This window comes from Hoplias malabaricus, unplaced genomic scaffold (genome assembly GCF_029633855.1).
Source record: "Hoplias malabaricus isolate fHopMal1 unplaced genomic scaffold, fHopMal1.hap1 scaffold_142, whole genome shotgun sequence".
NCBI classification, from domain to species: domain Eukaryota; kingdom Metazoa; phylum Chordata; class Actinopteri; order Characiformes; family Erythrinidae; genus Hoplias; species Hoplias malabaricus.
The window spans coordinates 1-16,865 of NW_027100863.1; the positions used below are offsets into that span (position 1 = coordinate 1).

General features: G+C 41.2%; 1 protein-coding gene across 1 annotated transcript; it reads left to right on the plus strand.

Moving 5' to 3' along the window:
* The first annotated feature begins 171 nt into the window (after positions 1–171).
* LOC136681986 (fibronectin type III domain-containing protein 5-like) lies at positions 172–4,614 on the plus strand. The gene is made up of 4 exons (XM_066658779.1): positions 172–281; positions 1,063–1,255; positions 3,897–3,986; positions 4,448–4,614. The coding sequence occupies exons 2-4, from the start codon at positions 1,078–1,080 to the stop codon at positions 4,585–4,587; spliced, it is 408 nt and encodes a 135-aa protein (XP_066514876.1). The 5' UTR covers positions 172–281; positions 1,063–1,077; the 3' UTR covers positions 4,588–4,614.
* The last annotated feature ends 12,251 nt before the right edge of the window (positions 4,615–16,865 follow it).

Consider the following 16,865-nt stretch of genomic DNA (forward strand, 5'->3'; position numbering starts at 1 on the left):
TCTCTCACCTTCTCTCTCTCTCTCTCTCCCCCTCTCTCCCCCCTCTCCCCCCCCCCTCTCTCTCTCTCTCTCTCTCTCCCCTTCTCTCCCCCCCCTCTCTCTCTCCCCTCTCTCCCCCTCTCTCTCTCTCCCCCTCCCCCCCTTCTCTCTCTCTCTCTCTCTCTAGACAGTTTAGCTCCCCAGTAAATGTGTCCATTAGAGATCTGAAGGCTAACTCTGCAGCAGTGACATGGGACATCCCCGACGCAGAACCTGTTATCGGATTCGCCATCACGCAGCAGGTATGACTGTGTGTGTGTGTGTGTGGGTGGGGGGTGTGTGTGGGGGGAGTAGGAATCACTCAGTAATATGTACTGCTTCTTATGAAGAAGTGCCAAGAAAGTACACTATAAAAGTCATCATAGTACAGGAAAAGTACACTGGAAAACACAGTCTGTTACATTTACATATATTATAATATGTCATATTACTTCCTTATGTTTCGTCCTTCTGCTTTACATTTATTTATTTATTTATTTAAACATTTATTTATTTTAGACACTTTCTGTTTGTTTGTATTAGTGACTTTTATTTTGAAAAAGGACATTTTCCCCTCTTCCACCCAAATTCAGACCAGAGAGCGTTGTCCTTTGAATATTGTGTAAATGCTAATTATTAGTTCACTTCTCTTTTGGAGAGGAAACGAAGGGCGAGACGGCCACACTGTCTCAGCTCCAGTCATTCATTTATTTATTCATTTTTGTAAATGCTTCTTTCTAATCCGGATCACAGTGGGCCCTGGACCCACCTGGAGTCATTGGGTGCTACACTGTCACGGGTACAACACACCCAGCTCCTCACCGACAGTGACTCAAGGCTGGATTGAACTGAGACCCTGGACCGTGTTTTTAAGTCAGAGGTGACATAGACCAATCAGAGCCCACCACAAAAACAGCTCCTGAGCTGAAAGAGTTGGTGATTGAAGTGCTGGTTAAACATACTTCTGTTTTGTTTGATTAAGGTGTGTGTGTGTTTTGGATCAGCGCTGTAAACTTTGCTCGTCCTTGTTCTTCGTCCAAACAGAAGAAGGATGTGCGCATGATACGCTTCATCCAGGAGGTGAACACGACCACGCAGAGCTGTGCATTATGGGATTTGGAGGCGGACACCGACTACATTGTGCATGTGCAGTCTATCAGTGTGCGTGGGACCAGTCCACCCAGCGAGCCGCTGCACTTCAGGACGAAGAAGGAAGCCGACAGACAGGCCTCTAAGAGTAAATGTCCACACATTACATATCACTAAATGTAGGTTTTCCTGCATCATTAGAACTTCTGACCAATAGAAATGCTCTAAACATCTCTATGTTAAACATAATGTAGATAGGGAGATCAGCCATCCCGTATTTGGGTTTCATGAGCTCAGTCTTCCATCTATCTCTCTGCTCATGCAACTAGCTGATGTGACAGATCTGGGCAGTTTACATTCTCCTCTGGTATGTTAAGCTACTACGTTTGATCACCCCTCTGGAGTGATAAAACCCTGTCCACTGCCTTTGGGATGAATTAGTTTGGTGTTTGTGATCCAGAACTAATCATCCACCATCAGTGCCCGACCTCGGTGACGTTTTTGTAACTGAGTTCAATCAAATCCTCACAGCAATGTTCCAAAAAGTGGCTGTTAGCTCAGCGTAGGGGAGTTTAGACACGTTCTGTTATGAGCCTTGACTGCAGAAGAAACCCAATCCTAAGCAGATAAAACACTCCAGGGAGGCTTTACCCAATGACTGCTCAGAAAGGCAACACAAAGCTTTTTAGCCTGGTGTGGCTCTGTGGTGGCGCATGGAGGAATGCCCTTGAGTTGCAGCAGGTTTCCAATGCGGTTGGTTAGCATGCAGTGACCAGCTCCTGCTCGTCAATCAATACCCTCTGTGCGATACTTCATTCTCGCCGTTAGCACAACAAGTCCAGTGGACGTCTAATTGGGGATTCTGGGGCTTTCCTCCCAAAGTGATTGTCTGCTTGTCTCTACTTACCTGGAATTTTAAACTCTTCCCTCAGAGGGTCCTGAAAACCCAGTGAAGCCAGGCACAGTGTCCCAGAGCAATTTAACACCTCAGATTTTTGACAGGGGCAGACTGTGTGGCACAGAGGACACAAATCATCATCAGAATTCACAACAAGAACAATGCCTTATAGAAAACACACTTCAAGGATAAAGGGCTGTGCACCATGTCAAACAAATCTGTCTTCGATCCTTCATTGTTTATTTTGTGCACAGATATGTGTTAAAGCATTTTTTGTGTGACAAACATTCAAACATTCTCCCACTCTTTTGATCTTTTATGGTAAATGTTGCACATTATTTAAAATCACAAAATAAAGAAGAATCAAAAAACTAAAACTACAGTATTGATCTGCTACATTGGGAGAAGCCTTGGCCTAATGGTTACAGACCAGGCTTGGTACCAGTAGGTTGCTGGTTCGACCCCCAGGAACCAGCGGGAACATCCAGCTGATGCAAGCCCCTGAAACCCCAGACACTCCCCAGGCTCCAGGGATAGCTGCCCGCCGCTCTGGGTGTGTGTTCACAGCCCCTACTGCACTAGTGTGTGTGTGTGTGTGTTTACTGTCACAGTTGGGTTAAATGAGGAAGACACATTTTGTTGTAAATTGTATAATGACAAATGATTGCACATTATTATCATTATATATTATAAATTATTCACAAACACTAACATCGAAATCATCAAAGCCACAACTCAAAACCAGTCTTTCACAGGGCAACGCAGACACACACACATTCACTCACACACTCACACCTACAGACACTTTTGAGTCGCCAATCCACCTACCAACGTGTGTTTTTGGACTGTGGGAGGAAACCGGAGCACACCACACCCCTCACAGAGAGTCACCCGGAGGAAACCCATGCAGACACAGGGAGAACACACCACACTCCTCACAGTCAGTCACCCAGAGGAAACCCACACAGACACAAGGAGAACACACCACACTCCTCACAGACAGTCACCCAGAGGAAACCCACGCAGACACAGGGAGAACACACCACACTACTCACAATCAGTCACCTGGAGGAAACCCACGCAGACACAGGGAGAACACACCACACTCCTCACAGACAGTCACACAGAGGAAACCCACGCAGACACAGGGAGAACACACCACACTCCTCACAGTCAGTCACCCAGAGGAAACCCACGCAGACACAGAGAGAACACACCACACTCCTCACAGACAGTCACCCGGAGCGGGAATCGAACCCAGAACTTCCAGGTCCCTGGAGCTGTGTGACTGTGACACTCCCTGCTGCACCACCATGTTGCCTTTTACAAGAAACAAGTAAATTCCAAAAATAAGCTTCCTCAGTTTTTTTCCTGAACGCAGGCGGTGGCTCTTAAGCTGTTTTTCAGTCAAAACCTTGCACTTTTCTCCTTCCACAGTACTTCATACAAACTTGTGGTTTTTGGTTGAAATGGTTCTGAGCGACTGTAACCAACCCAGAACTTTATCAGAGCGTCTCATAGAGATCCCAGAGCACCCCGAGGAAACTCACGTGGATACAGGGAGAACACACCAAACTCCTCATAGACAAGGGCCTGAACCCACAACACCAAGTCGCCACCGTGCTGCCCACGTAATTCAGTTATTAAGTGATTACGACTGACAGACAAAAACAAAGAATATTCTTAAAGACTCACTTACACCCAGTGTCTTTCCAAACTCACTGTTTGCTTTGCTCCAGTTAATGTCATTTTGTATTTACATAAAGCAGAGCTGTGATTGGAGAAACTGTGACAATCCTGAAGTACAAGCTGCAATCCTGAACCCCATTTCCTGAAGGTGTACTGAAAACTCTTGGAATGTGAAACTGACATTGACTCTTTACTTTCCCAGACGAAGTGACCATGGAGGAAGTGGGACAGACCACTCAGCTCAGGGCGGGGGAGCTCATCATCATCGTGGTGGTGCTAATAATGTGGGCAGGTAAGAACAGAGAAAGATCGGTATACTGACCAGGTGGGCTGCTCACACTGGCCCGATGTTTAACCAATCACTGAGCTTTGAAAGGTCCATTTATGGGGTCAACATTTAATACTTGGATTTGGGGAAACATTGAATATAAAGGCATGGAAAAACTCTTTTTTCTGGGCTCCCCCTTCAGATGTAGTGTGTAATTCACTCTTTACAGCACTGTCCAAACATCGAAAAGTGGGGGTCAGGGGGTGGGGGTTGATTCGTACCCATGTCCAGAAGTTACACAGTTTAGTTTCTGCAGTGCTGAGCCCAGAGTAGCAACCAGAGATGCTCTGTTCTGCCTATTCCAGGTCAGTGACGCATCACAATAATTTAGAAGTGTTTGTTTTATAGCAAAAACCCTACCTAGTGTTCCACATCCAACAGTTGCCCCATTTTCCAATACCTCGCTTTGTCTTTTTACCCGTCAGGCGTGATCGCCCTCTTCTGTCGTCAGTACGACATCATCAAAGACAACGAGCCCAACAACAACAAAGATAAAGCTAAGAACTCGTCCGAGTGCAGTACCCCTGAGCACCCGAGTGGTGGGCTGTTGAGAAGCAAGGTATAACTTCCCCCTACTCTTCCCACCTGGAGCGCAAAGGACCTCAGGCAGGTGAAATGTTTTGTCAAAATCTGATAAAGCTTCAATTTCATTTTCATCACAGTGCAATTGGGCCATCACAGGACCCCCACAGAGCAGGTGTGATGTGGTGGTGGGGTGTTAGTGTGTGTTGTGCTGTAAAGTCAGAGAGAGTAGCTCATCTGTTGCTGGTGGTGTTGGTCATCATCAGTGGCATTTTTGCTGTATTTTAGTGGTTGGTGGACTATTCTCAGTCCAGCAGTGACACTGAGGGGTTTAAAAACTCCTTCACCTTTGGAGACTATTTCATTTTATCAGTCGATAAGGTCTTCATTTCACCTGGACCCTTCTTGATACTCATTCAATTAGCACCAGGTCTAGCACCTTACAGCTCTTAAGGACAGTGGTTCATTACATTGAAGGACATTTTACTGGAAGGTGTGAAGGATATAAAATGGTCATTGACATTTTCAAACACATTTACTGCAGTTCCAAGGCCACTGTCTCTCCCACCACACAGCCATACACTCTCTGTGCACAATCCAATACCTTCTCTCCCTCTCAACCCTGCGCAGAAGTCAAAAGACTAGTTTCTTTGTTGTTGTTGTTGCAATCAATGAAAATCAGTCAAGCCATTCATTAATTCATACATTCATTTATTCACACACTCACCCAGTCACTCACACCTGGGGATAACTCACACTAACCCAGTCACCTACTGCCACACCTGTGGATAACTTCACACACTCACCAAATCACTCACACTCACACCTGTGAACAACTTCACACACTCACCCAGTCACTCACTGCCACACCTGTGGATAACTTCATACACTCACCCAGTCACTCACATTCACACCTGTGGACGACTTCACACACTCACCCAGTCACTCACTGCCACACCTGTGGATAACTTCATACACTCACCCAGTCACTCACATTCACACCTGTGGACGACTTCACACACTCACCGCCACACCTGTGGACGACTTCACACACTCACCCAGTCACTCACATTCACACCTGTGGACGACTTCACACATTCACCACCACACCTGTGGATGACTTCACACACTCACCCAGTCACTCACTGCCACACCTGTGGATAACTTCACACACTCACCCAGTCACTCACACTCACACCAGTGGACAACTTCACACACTCACCCAGTCACTCACATTCACACCTGTGGATGACTTCACACACTCACCCAGTCACTCACTGCCACACCTGTGGATAACTTCATACACTCACCCAGTCACTCACATTCACACCTGTGGACGACTTCACACACTCACCACCACACCTGTGGATGACTTCACACACTCACCCAGTCACTCACTGCCACACCTGTAAATAACTTCACACACTAACCAAGTCACTCACACTCACAACAGTGGACAACTTCACACACTCACCCAGTCACTCACATTCACACCTGTGGATGACTTCACACACTCACCGCCACACCTGTGGACGACTTCACACACTCACCCAGTCACTCGCTGCCACACCTGTGGACAACTTCACACTCTCACCCAGTCACTCATACACTCTAAAGAAGTGTAGGAACTCTAAGGACCTGAATAGTGGAAACTTTTCCCAAGGAAACTCCAACCCAGAGAAGTGTATACAAAGTGAGGCTTAATTAGTAGAGTATTGCTTTCCATTATGAGGCTGACTGGGTTTTTTAACACCTCAGACGATTTCAGTGGCCTGTCAGCATCGCATGTCCGTGTTCCATAGCGTATATGCCCTCCATTGTTGTTTGTGGCTATGACATTGGGAATCATGGGGGAACCATGTTCTTCGGGTTTTGCAGTGTGTTCCATAAATGTGGTTCATTTGGCTTGGTTAGTTTATTTATTTATTTATTTATTTATCTCGCTTATGACTCTGTTGCACCTACTGCATTAACCCTATATGTTCTGTCAACAGCATTTCCACTCCAATGAGAAGCAGTCGTTGTTGGCAACCATTATTGAAGTATGATGGGACACATTTCTTCAACAGCGTACAAATGTATGGAGTCATCCGCAGCGCTTGATTGGATGAGCTGAGCCCATTCGGCTCGCAGGGATGATCCAAGTTCTGTGGAAATTAGCTCCAGTAAAACTCTCGACTTGGCCTAAAAATACTGCAGGTCTGACCTCAGTAAAAGGCCATGGATCTCCTCTCTCAGTCTCCAGGGGCCCGGGAGATAAAGCCCAGTGGCGTGACTGACCGGCAGAAAGGTGATTAACTCGGCCACAGAGCCACGGAGTGAAAAGCAGGGCAGGACCACATGTTTCTCTCCGCTTCTTATCAATAAACTGCCAGCTGCTTTCAGCATCATAAAACCACTGCAGTTGCAGGGATGGCAGAAACCCATAGGCCTCCAGCTTTCCCTCTCTTTTCTTCTGCCACTTCTTTCTATCTTTCTATTTTCCCCCGATTTGATTCACTTCAACCCTTCTCCAAGTCCAGCTGCCAGTGTTTGTTCTCCTTTTCTTTCAGTAGGGCTTTATTCCCACAGTGGAAGCAAATCTATTTCCATGGCTCTGTAGATATTTTCTAATCGTTTGAATGGATGTGTTTATTTGCGGTAATGGCTGTTCATCAACCAGGAGCTGGAAACCAAGCACCGGTGTCTGCGCCAAAATCAGTTTTATTGATATGTATACAGGCTGAAGATTTAATAGTAGTCAGCTGAGTTGTGTTTTTTAAAAATGTATTGGTCACACACTCAAAAACTGAATCACGTGTATTTATAATTTTCTTCTTTAATTAAATTGTTTACTTTTGATTTGATTGAAACGTCAAAGACCACTTCTAATTTAATTTCATTTCCTGTCAAAATGGATAACACCATTCACTGGCATAAGAAAGAAGTGAGTCATCCGAAAATACTAAGAGTGTCAAACGACGAAACATTTCAATGTGTGTAATCGTATCAGCTCGTGAAGTTAATCATGAATAATGACAATAATTATATATAAGTCTACATGTGTCTGATTCAATTCAGTACATTTTTTATGGACAAAAGAGCAGACAAAATAACACTCATCTGATTTTTTTTTTTATTGCTGTCAGAGCACAGCCTTGAGCCATAAACTTCACCAGTTCATAGAACTTTTAGAGGACGTTATTTTAATTTCCTGCTGTTACAACACACTCAAATACTGAGGACACAAGCTACTACTGTTTACTCCTACATACAGTTACACTAAAGAGACATTTTGACATACTGTATAGGTATATTAATATATTGAATTACTGCCACTCCATGTGGCATGGCATGAATGTACCTTTCACATTTGGATGTCTTATTTGTGGTCAGTCCAGTTTAACAATCCACAGAGAGAGAATAATATTTGAGAAGAAACACACAACACACCATTACTACTTATTTTATATATCATTCGACATTTTGAAACAGTTTTTTTTGTTGTGTGGGTAATATACCTTTAAAAACACCTTATGTTGTTCTGATTTAAACATGGTGCAATTTGGTTAAATAAATAAATAAATAAATGTTCAGCTCTCTTGCTCATCCCCTTTGTGCCTTTTACACAGAGGACAGCCTGCTCCCCCTGGTGGAAGTGTGTGGTAGTGAGTGACGGCTGGGCTTCAGCAGACCACAGTTGATGCTTCTCAGTGACAAACTAAGAAAATACTTTCTTTTAAAGTTTCTTTTAAAAATGAATGATAAAACTTTATTGCAATTCATTGCTGAATTTGACACCCCTAGAAAACATGTTAATGCCCTCAGATTAACAATAATTTCAGCTGTCACCTGACTGTGAAATATTGATTTTAATGTTGATATATTTCCAGATCACTGTGCTTCATTTTTGAGTGCTGTGCTTTTAATAGTGGGTTTTGCTAACTATCCTCTATCTAATTGTTTCCGTCTCATTTTTTTTGGTAATATAATATGTATTAGACCTAATGGTAGGTTGTATGAACAGATGCATAGTTATCGGCATAGTAACAAATGAAATACATTTGCATAACTGACAATATCCAAGGTTTTTCAAGGCAAATTTTTCTAATGTTTGTGAGACATTAGACTTCAAGCTTTACAACTTCACAACGCCTTGTTTACTCTCAGGGACAGATCAATCTGTCTAGAGAATGGGTGGCTAATTTTGGCACAGTTACAATGTGGTTTTAGGATACAAAGAGGGAAGATCAAGAGATGGTGCTGAATAATATTAGAGCCAACAAGGGAACGGTTGTTTTTCTTCTTCTTCTTATGTAATACCAGTTCACGCATATAGATTAGTACGTCATGCACATAACACTGTATCCGCAAGCGGGCTGTATCTTATGACTGATACATTATTCTACAGGTTTGATCCTTTGATTGTTTTCCTAGTGAGATGTCACATGTCCTAATCCTGAGAATGCCATATTCTCTTGGCTATGTCTTTTGCTAAAACACTTTTTTATTAAGAGAGGCGTTGAACCTGCCAATAAAAGGCCAGTGGATCCACAGCCTGGTGGCTGACGCTGTCCAATAATGAGCCAAAGGAGCTGCTGTCTAACCAGTAATTAAGGACTCCTGGAAAAAGCACGTCCCTCATAAGTCAGTCAGTACTAAAGGGCATGTCTCTCACTCTCAAAAGGACGTCCCCTCGTACGTCTTACTGATGCCAATATCTCCTTCAGGGAGGAACTCTTCTCCAAACAAAGGGCTGAAAACACCACATCAGCAATAACCCAACACCATGGGAGCTAAGATTGAATATCCATCACTACACGGGGAGGGGAAGTGGGGGTGAGGGGTGGGGCGGGGGGGTGCGGATGTTGGTCTGGCTTTTTGAGGATGAAAATCGCTTTTTACTATCGATTGTAAATCTATTATATCTATCATTTTTGTATGCTATGACTATACCATGGGAACATTGACAATGTCTGACAAGGTGTCACATGTAATACACATTCACCAACTTGGATCAGTTTGTCGGTGTCATGGTTTTGTGCCAATCAAGTGTGAAATGCACACATTGCTGCTAAAACTACTCATTTGATTTAGGGTTAGTGTTAGGATTAGAGTTAGGTGGAGGTCTAGTGATATGTTTATGGTAGCAGGATTAGGCTCAGGGCTGTATTTAGCAGTATTAGCGTTAGTGTTAGGATTAGGGTTAGGGATATGCCTTTGTTATATGTTAGGGTTAAGGTTTAGGGTTAGGGTTAGGGTTAGGGTTACAGTCAGTTGTATTTAGTATCCTTGAAGCAGCATTTTTCACACTATAGTACACAAAAACGTGACCCTGACGTTCTTGCACCAAAGTGGTTATTACGTGATTAGCAAATGTTACTGGATTTACTTAAATGCAGTTAAAAACTATACATCATCCCTTAGAAATCAAGACTCACTGTTGTTCATAGTCATGTGTGACTATACAATTACATATGTAATTAATTACTTTTAATTATTACTTTTAATTTAATTCACATTTACATGCTATGAATTATGAAGTGTTTTCAATGTACACTTACATCTATATATATTTGAATCGGTACTTACTACTTGTTCTTGTCAACAATTTACCACTTTATTTGGATAGAATTTGGATAGTATTGGGGTAATGCAGTAAAATGTAACATATTGCAGTATTGTAACTACAGTTCAAATCCTTGACATCTGATTACAGATACTGACTTTCATTACTTGTCTCATTCATATGTGTCTGAGAGAATGGTATTCATTTAGTGTGATGCATTAAGAACATCTATGACCTTTAAATATCTTATTATTTAAATATAGGCACGTCTTTGTACATAGGTCCCCAGTTATGCACAAACTGAGTAAACATAAACACTATTTAATCGAACCTAACTGGCATTATTCAAAGGCATAAAAGATTATAGGTTCTTACATTATGACGACTGAGATTGACTATGTATTTTTTTAAGAACTACTCCTCCTTGCTAGTAGTTTCTAGTTGGTACAGATGTGTTTGGAATTTAAAAACTTACAGGTGAAATAATGAATGTTTGCACTACTTCTTTTTGAAGGTTGTTCATAAAGAAATCTAATAATGTGTGAAGACTAACTCAAGTAATTCTTACTAGTGTTATCACTCCTAACAATGGTTCTTCAGTGGTTCTTTAGTAAAGGCAATGCTTCACATTAGAGGAGACGGGTCTATATACAAACATCTGCATGATGAAATTGTTCTTCCAATTAATAGAAAAGATATTGTTAGTGTGTGGCACCTTTTTAAAAATGGTTTTAAGTATATAGCACTCAAAAAGGTATTTCCATAGATAAAATACCCTGCTAATTACAGTAGAACAACCATTTTGCTGCTTTATAGGACTGTGTTCATAAAAGGAGCTACATAAAGAACCATGTACAACATCTCCTTAATTAACCAGAAGAACAATTTCCAAAAACCATAAATCAGTTCACAATTAAGATGCCTCTGGAAAGATGACTTTGTTCTAACTAGAACCAGACTTTTACAGAAAGACACTCTTTTTAAGAGTGTAGTGTTGGTGTGAAGTTCATAGCTTTAGGTTTTAAACCAATATTTTTAAAATTTAATATTGATGATTTTGATTCATTAGGGTTGGTAGTTATTATGTGTATGTGTGTGTGTATGCTCCCATCCAGTGGTGGCACTGTTTCACTACATCTGTGCCAACTCTTTGGTATGTAACTGAAGAAGTATTACAGAAACAGTGCTGTACTCTACTCTTGTGGGTAAGTGTTCCCAAGTGGGAGGTCAAAAGAAAATCTTAGGCTTAGCATTGTAGATAGAGTTATGTTTATGGTTAGGTGCAGGTTTAGGACTTCATACACATTGCACAAATTCTGGGAATGGATATTTATTCTGATTTATAAAAGACCTGCCTGTTTAGATTGTGGCTAAGGCTTAGTTAAATAATGGAAAGTTAATTTTCTACAAATAATTTACAGTCTATTTTAAAAATGTAGTGACCTAATCACATAAAACACACAGTTCATATTAAACATAACAAACCATTAACTCTCTCTGCATTTCTGCTGAATGTGTTTCAGTAACGAAGCACTAGTTTAACTGAGAAATAATTACCATGAAATTGGACCATATTTTTGTCATAATAAGTGGCTCTTCTAAAGAATTAACAAAGCCAACAAGCATTTTTTTTCCACTCATGTTCATTCAAACATTTCCATTCATTTGAGCTGTATTTACAAGAGCATATGTTTCCTCTGGATTACATCAACGATTGCCTTTTTAGAGACATTTTCTGAGAGGAAGGTTTCTATTGTTGATTTCCACGTACACACAGTGTTGTTTGTGTTTTTCTTCAGTTCAAAAACATCTGTTTGGTGGGTTGGAAAACAACACATTTGCTATTGCTACTAGCATGTACACTTCAGCATAGGACTGTTCTTGTGTGACAGAAATCATTGAAGTGACTGAGCCACAGATGTCTTTAATGATATTATCTCTCGAAGGTAAAATCCCTAAGCAACCTCTCTGCATGTGTGGGTTTAATGAAGAAACACTTGTAAAGAAATTGTGAGAGTTAGTGTGGATGCACCAACTCAATTCATATATGTTTTGAAACTGCCTTAATAAAGCAAAGTGTGGACTCTGTATATACCCTCATACCACGTGTGTATGTGTGTTTTCTCTGAGCATGCAGCAGCACGGCCGGAGAAAATTCAAGTTGTGGCTTGGAAGACATGACCCAAAACATAGAGGATGAAGCTAAATATGTTCTTGTTCTTGTTGTTTTGGTGTTTTAATCAAATAGATTTGAAAATACTCAATCATAACATTTCATATTAGTACAAACCGGATTCCGAAAAAGTTGGGGCACTAAACAAATTTTGAATAAAACCTGAATGCAATGATGTGGAGGTGCCAACATCTAATATTTTATTCAGAATAAAACACAAATCACAGATCAAAAGTTTAAACTGAGAGAATGTAACATTTTAAGGGAAAAATATGTTGTTTCAAAATTTCATGGCGTCAACAAATCCCAAAAAAGTTGGGACAAGGCCATTTTTTACCACTGTGTGGCATCCCCCCTCCTTCTTACAACACTCAACAGACGTCTGGGGACAGAGGAGACCAGTTTCTCAAGTTTAGAAATAGTAATGCTCTCCCATTCATGTCTAATACAGGCCTCTAACTCTTCAATCGTCTTGGGCCTTCTTTGTCGCACCTTCCTCTTTATGATGCGCCAAATGTTCTCTATAGGTGAAAGATCTGGACTGCAGGCTGCATTTCAGTACCCGGATCCTTCTCCTACGTAGCCATGATGCTGTGATTGCTGCAGAATGTGGTCTGGCATTATCTTGTTGAAAAATGCAGGGTCTTCCCTGAAAGAGATGACGTCTAGATGGGAGCATATGTTGTTCTAGAACCTGAAAATAGTTCTCTTCATTAATGGTGCCTTTCCAGACATGCAAGCTGCCCATGCCACAAGCACTCATGCAACCCCATACCAACAGTGATGCTGGCTTCTGAACGGAGCGTTGATAACAAATTGGGTTATCCTTGTCCTCTCTGGTCCGGATGACATGGCATCCCAGTGTTCCATAAAGAACTTCAACTCATGACTCATCTGACCACAGAGCAGTCTTCCATTTTGCCACACTCCATTTTAAAAGACCATTTTTTTATTCACAATTTGTTTAGTGTCCCAACTTTTTTGGAATCTGGTTTGTAGTTTAGAAATGTTTCCATTTGTGTATTAGTATGTACTTTACATATATAATACAACATTTATACAAAATGTAATTTCTGTAAACTGTGTAACTGAGACATTTACATTTAGACCAGGGCTTGGGAACCTTATGCTAAGAAACGAAAGGTTCTGATCCTGAAGGTTACATTAGTCAGAATAAGGAGGTTGGGGACCTTAGAAGTACTACTAAATGTAAGTTACAAGAAGGTGATACAGCTATAGACATATATGAATATTGTGCAAATGTTTTAGGCACCAGAGATTATGAGATGTAAAAAGTTATCTATCTGAGAAGTAAGTGTTTATTTGCAAAAAACAAACAAACAAACAAAAAACCAAATAATACCCAACATTAGAATAAAACTAAATCACATCATTTCAGTGTGATACTCTGTGTGTGCATGTGTTGGTTTAACTTTTTCCAAATCTATATTATTATTATTTGAGGTTATCATCCAACACCTAGTTTTGGTGGTTAATAAATAATGATTTTAAACAATGTGCTGTTCATTTAACAAATTCATGCAAATGAAAGAGAATCTGAACAAACGTTGTTCTTCAAACCCACACCTACTACTTTATAGAAAAAAAAAGGTCTTATATTTCTTATTCATTTTATATTATTATTATTATTATTTTGTATTTACTGGGATTATATACAGGGGGTAGACCATGAAGCTGAAACACCTGTCATTGTAGTGTGGGAGGTGTCATGGCTAAACTGGAGCAGCCTGGTGGACAATCTTCATTAATTGCACATTGCACCAGTAAGACCATGTGCATCCAATGGTTCAAACACTGTGTCCTGAAGGCGGTGCCGTGTATCAGGATGACAATGCACCAACACACACAGCAAGACTGGTGAAAGATTGGTTTGATGAACATGAAAGTGAAGTTGAACATCTCCCATGGCCTGCACAGTCACCAGATCTAAATATTATTGAGCCACTTTGGGGTGTTTTGGAGGAGCGAGTCAGGAAACGTTTTCCTCCACCAGCATCACGTAGCGACCTGGCCACTATCCTGCAAGAAGAATGGCTTCAAATCCCTCTGACCACTGTGTAGGACTTGTATATGTCATTCCCAAGACGAACTGACGCTGTATCGGCCGCAAAAGGAGGCCCTACACCACACTAATAAATTAATGTGGTCTAAAACCAGGTGTTTCACTTTCATTGTCCAACCCCTGTATAACTTCATACAAGCAGCACTCTCACTGAGAAGGCATTTATTTAAATATAAACTTAGCACAAAATGTAAGGTATTTTGTGTTTGGTAGGTTATTCATTTGTTGCCAAACATTTCATGGGCGCAACCCACATCCTGAGCTCTACTGCTCATCCCACAAATGCATGTTCCTTACAAATGTGGCACCATTTAAAAGGGCAATGAACAGGCTTTCCAACAGTAAAAGATTTATTGCCAAGAAGCATTGTTACTACAAAGAATTAATCAACCAACCATCAATTTCCATTTTTTCCTGCTATATTTACATCTTAGGTGCCTAAGACTTCTGCACAGTATTTTACATCACTTTAAAAAGAGTAGTGTTTACTGCAATAATAGTTAACAGTTAATAGTAATAGAGAGCCACAGATATGGCATGATGAGTTTGTTTTAGAAAATTGTTTGTCATCCGATGTGGAAAAAAGAAGTTTACTTCAATAATGTTATGTTGGAACCATTAATGTGTACTATATCACTACTAACTTAAAAAGTATTTTAAATTCTATTAACCTTCCTCCTGTGTTAGATTTCTGTTACCATCTCTTATGTTAATGTTTGGTTTTGGCCTGTGTCTTAAATCAGCCATAAGATCACCCTAAAAACAATTAATTATCAACCAATGTGTCACGTCCTGTGTTTGTTTTCTTAGCCATGTGCTCATTTAGCACATGGCTCTGTTTATTCTTCCTGTCTCCGCCCTAGTCCCGCCTTAGCTCCGCCCTCTCGTCTGAGTCTCCTTTGTAGTCCTGCCCTCTTGTTATTGTCCCCAGGTGTTCCTCATCAGTGATCTGTGTATATATAGTCCCTTTGTTTCAGTGTTCCCTGCTCGGTTCTTGTGTGTGTAGATGTGTGTTTCTCTTTCTTGGCGTCTCCCATGTCTACCCCTGTTCTCGGTTGTCTGTCAGTCTTCCTATCGGTTCCTGTTTCATTTGTGTAACTCCTTGATCGTGTTTGTGTTCTTTTGGTCTTGTTAAATACAGATTCCTTGCGTTTACGTCCACCTCCCTTGTCTGTCCTGCCCAACCGTGACACAATGTGTTTCTTACCTTGTTGACCTTGTTATTCTTCTTTATCCATGAAAGGATTGGTTTTAATTGTTCATTGTTGCAGACTGTAAACTGGAGATGTACACGATACAAAACTCTAACTCTAAACTGACTGGGCCTTACATGTCTGGACATGTCTATCTTTCCTTGTTTTGTGAAACAGACAAAGATAGAAGCCCCTAACTGAAGCTCGAGTGGTTGTAGGAGGAGCCAGCTGTAGGCTGTTGGTGTAGAGTGTGTTTATGAGTCCAGATTTGGCACTTGTTTTGGTTTTCCTATTTAAAATTATACCTGGGTCGAAATTGAATTGTCTATTATTTTGTTCAAATAGAAGTTTCTGACAAAGTCAAAAAGTCTTGATGCAATAAACAAATTTATGCAGTACTTATATGCATTTAACACAAGTGGGTGGTTAAGTTATACTTAATATATATTGAGTGTACTAGTCATGTGTTACTTTGTCCACCATTCTAATACAACTGAAATATCATATCAGTGTCTTCGTGGGTTTCCTCCGGGTGCTCTGGTTTCCTCCCACAGTCCAGGGACGCATGTTTGTAGGTGGATTGGTGACTCAAGATTGTCGATAGGTGTGAGTGTGTGTGTGTGTGTCTGTGTTGCCCTGTGAAGGACTGGCGCCCCCTCCAGGGTGTATTCCCGCCTTGCGCCCAGTGATTCCAGGTAGGCTCTGGACCCACCCGCGACCCTGAACTGGATAAGGGTTACAGATAATGAATGAATGAATCAAAGTATTGTAATTTATATAAATATATATTGTCTATTAATTAGTGACTATTTTGATATGGTCTGTGAAATTTATATTTATTATATTTTATGAATTATTTTCACACACTTATAATGTGTTTCATCACGTTAAAAATGTGATTAGTTCATTGTTTAAAGCTGCTGTCTGATCCCAGGAGGTGTTGTCTCTGTAGAGAATGGTGTTTCATTCATTTTTCAGTCAGTCATTTTCTGTAATGTCTTCAACATTTTGAGGTTCCTGGTGGATCCAGGGTCTACTCAGAATCACTGGGTTTGACGCAGGGACACACTTCAGACAGGGCGCCAGTCCATCACAGGGCATGTCACACTCAGCCAGTCGTTCACACCCTCACATGTTTTCACACACACTCAACCAGTCAAGAAAACCCACACAGACACAGAGAGAACACACCACACTCCTCACAGACAGTCACCCGGAGGAAACCCACGCAGACACAGGGAGAACACACCATGCTCCTCACAGACCGTGACCCAAAATGGGGACCCACAATCTCAGGACCCCGGAGATGAACAATGCAAGCACA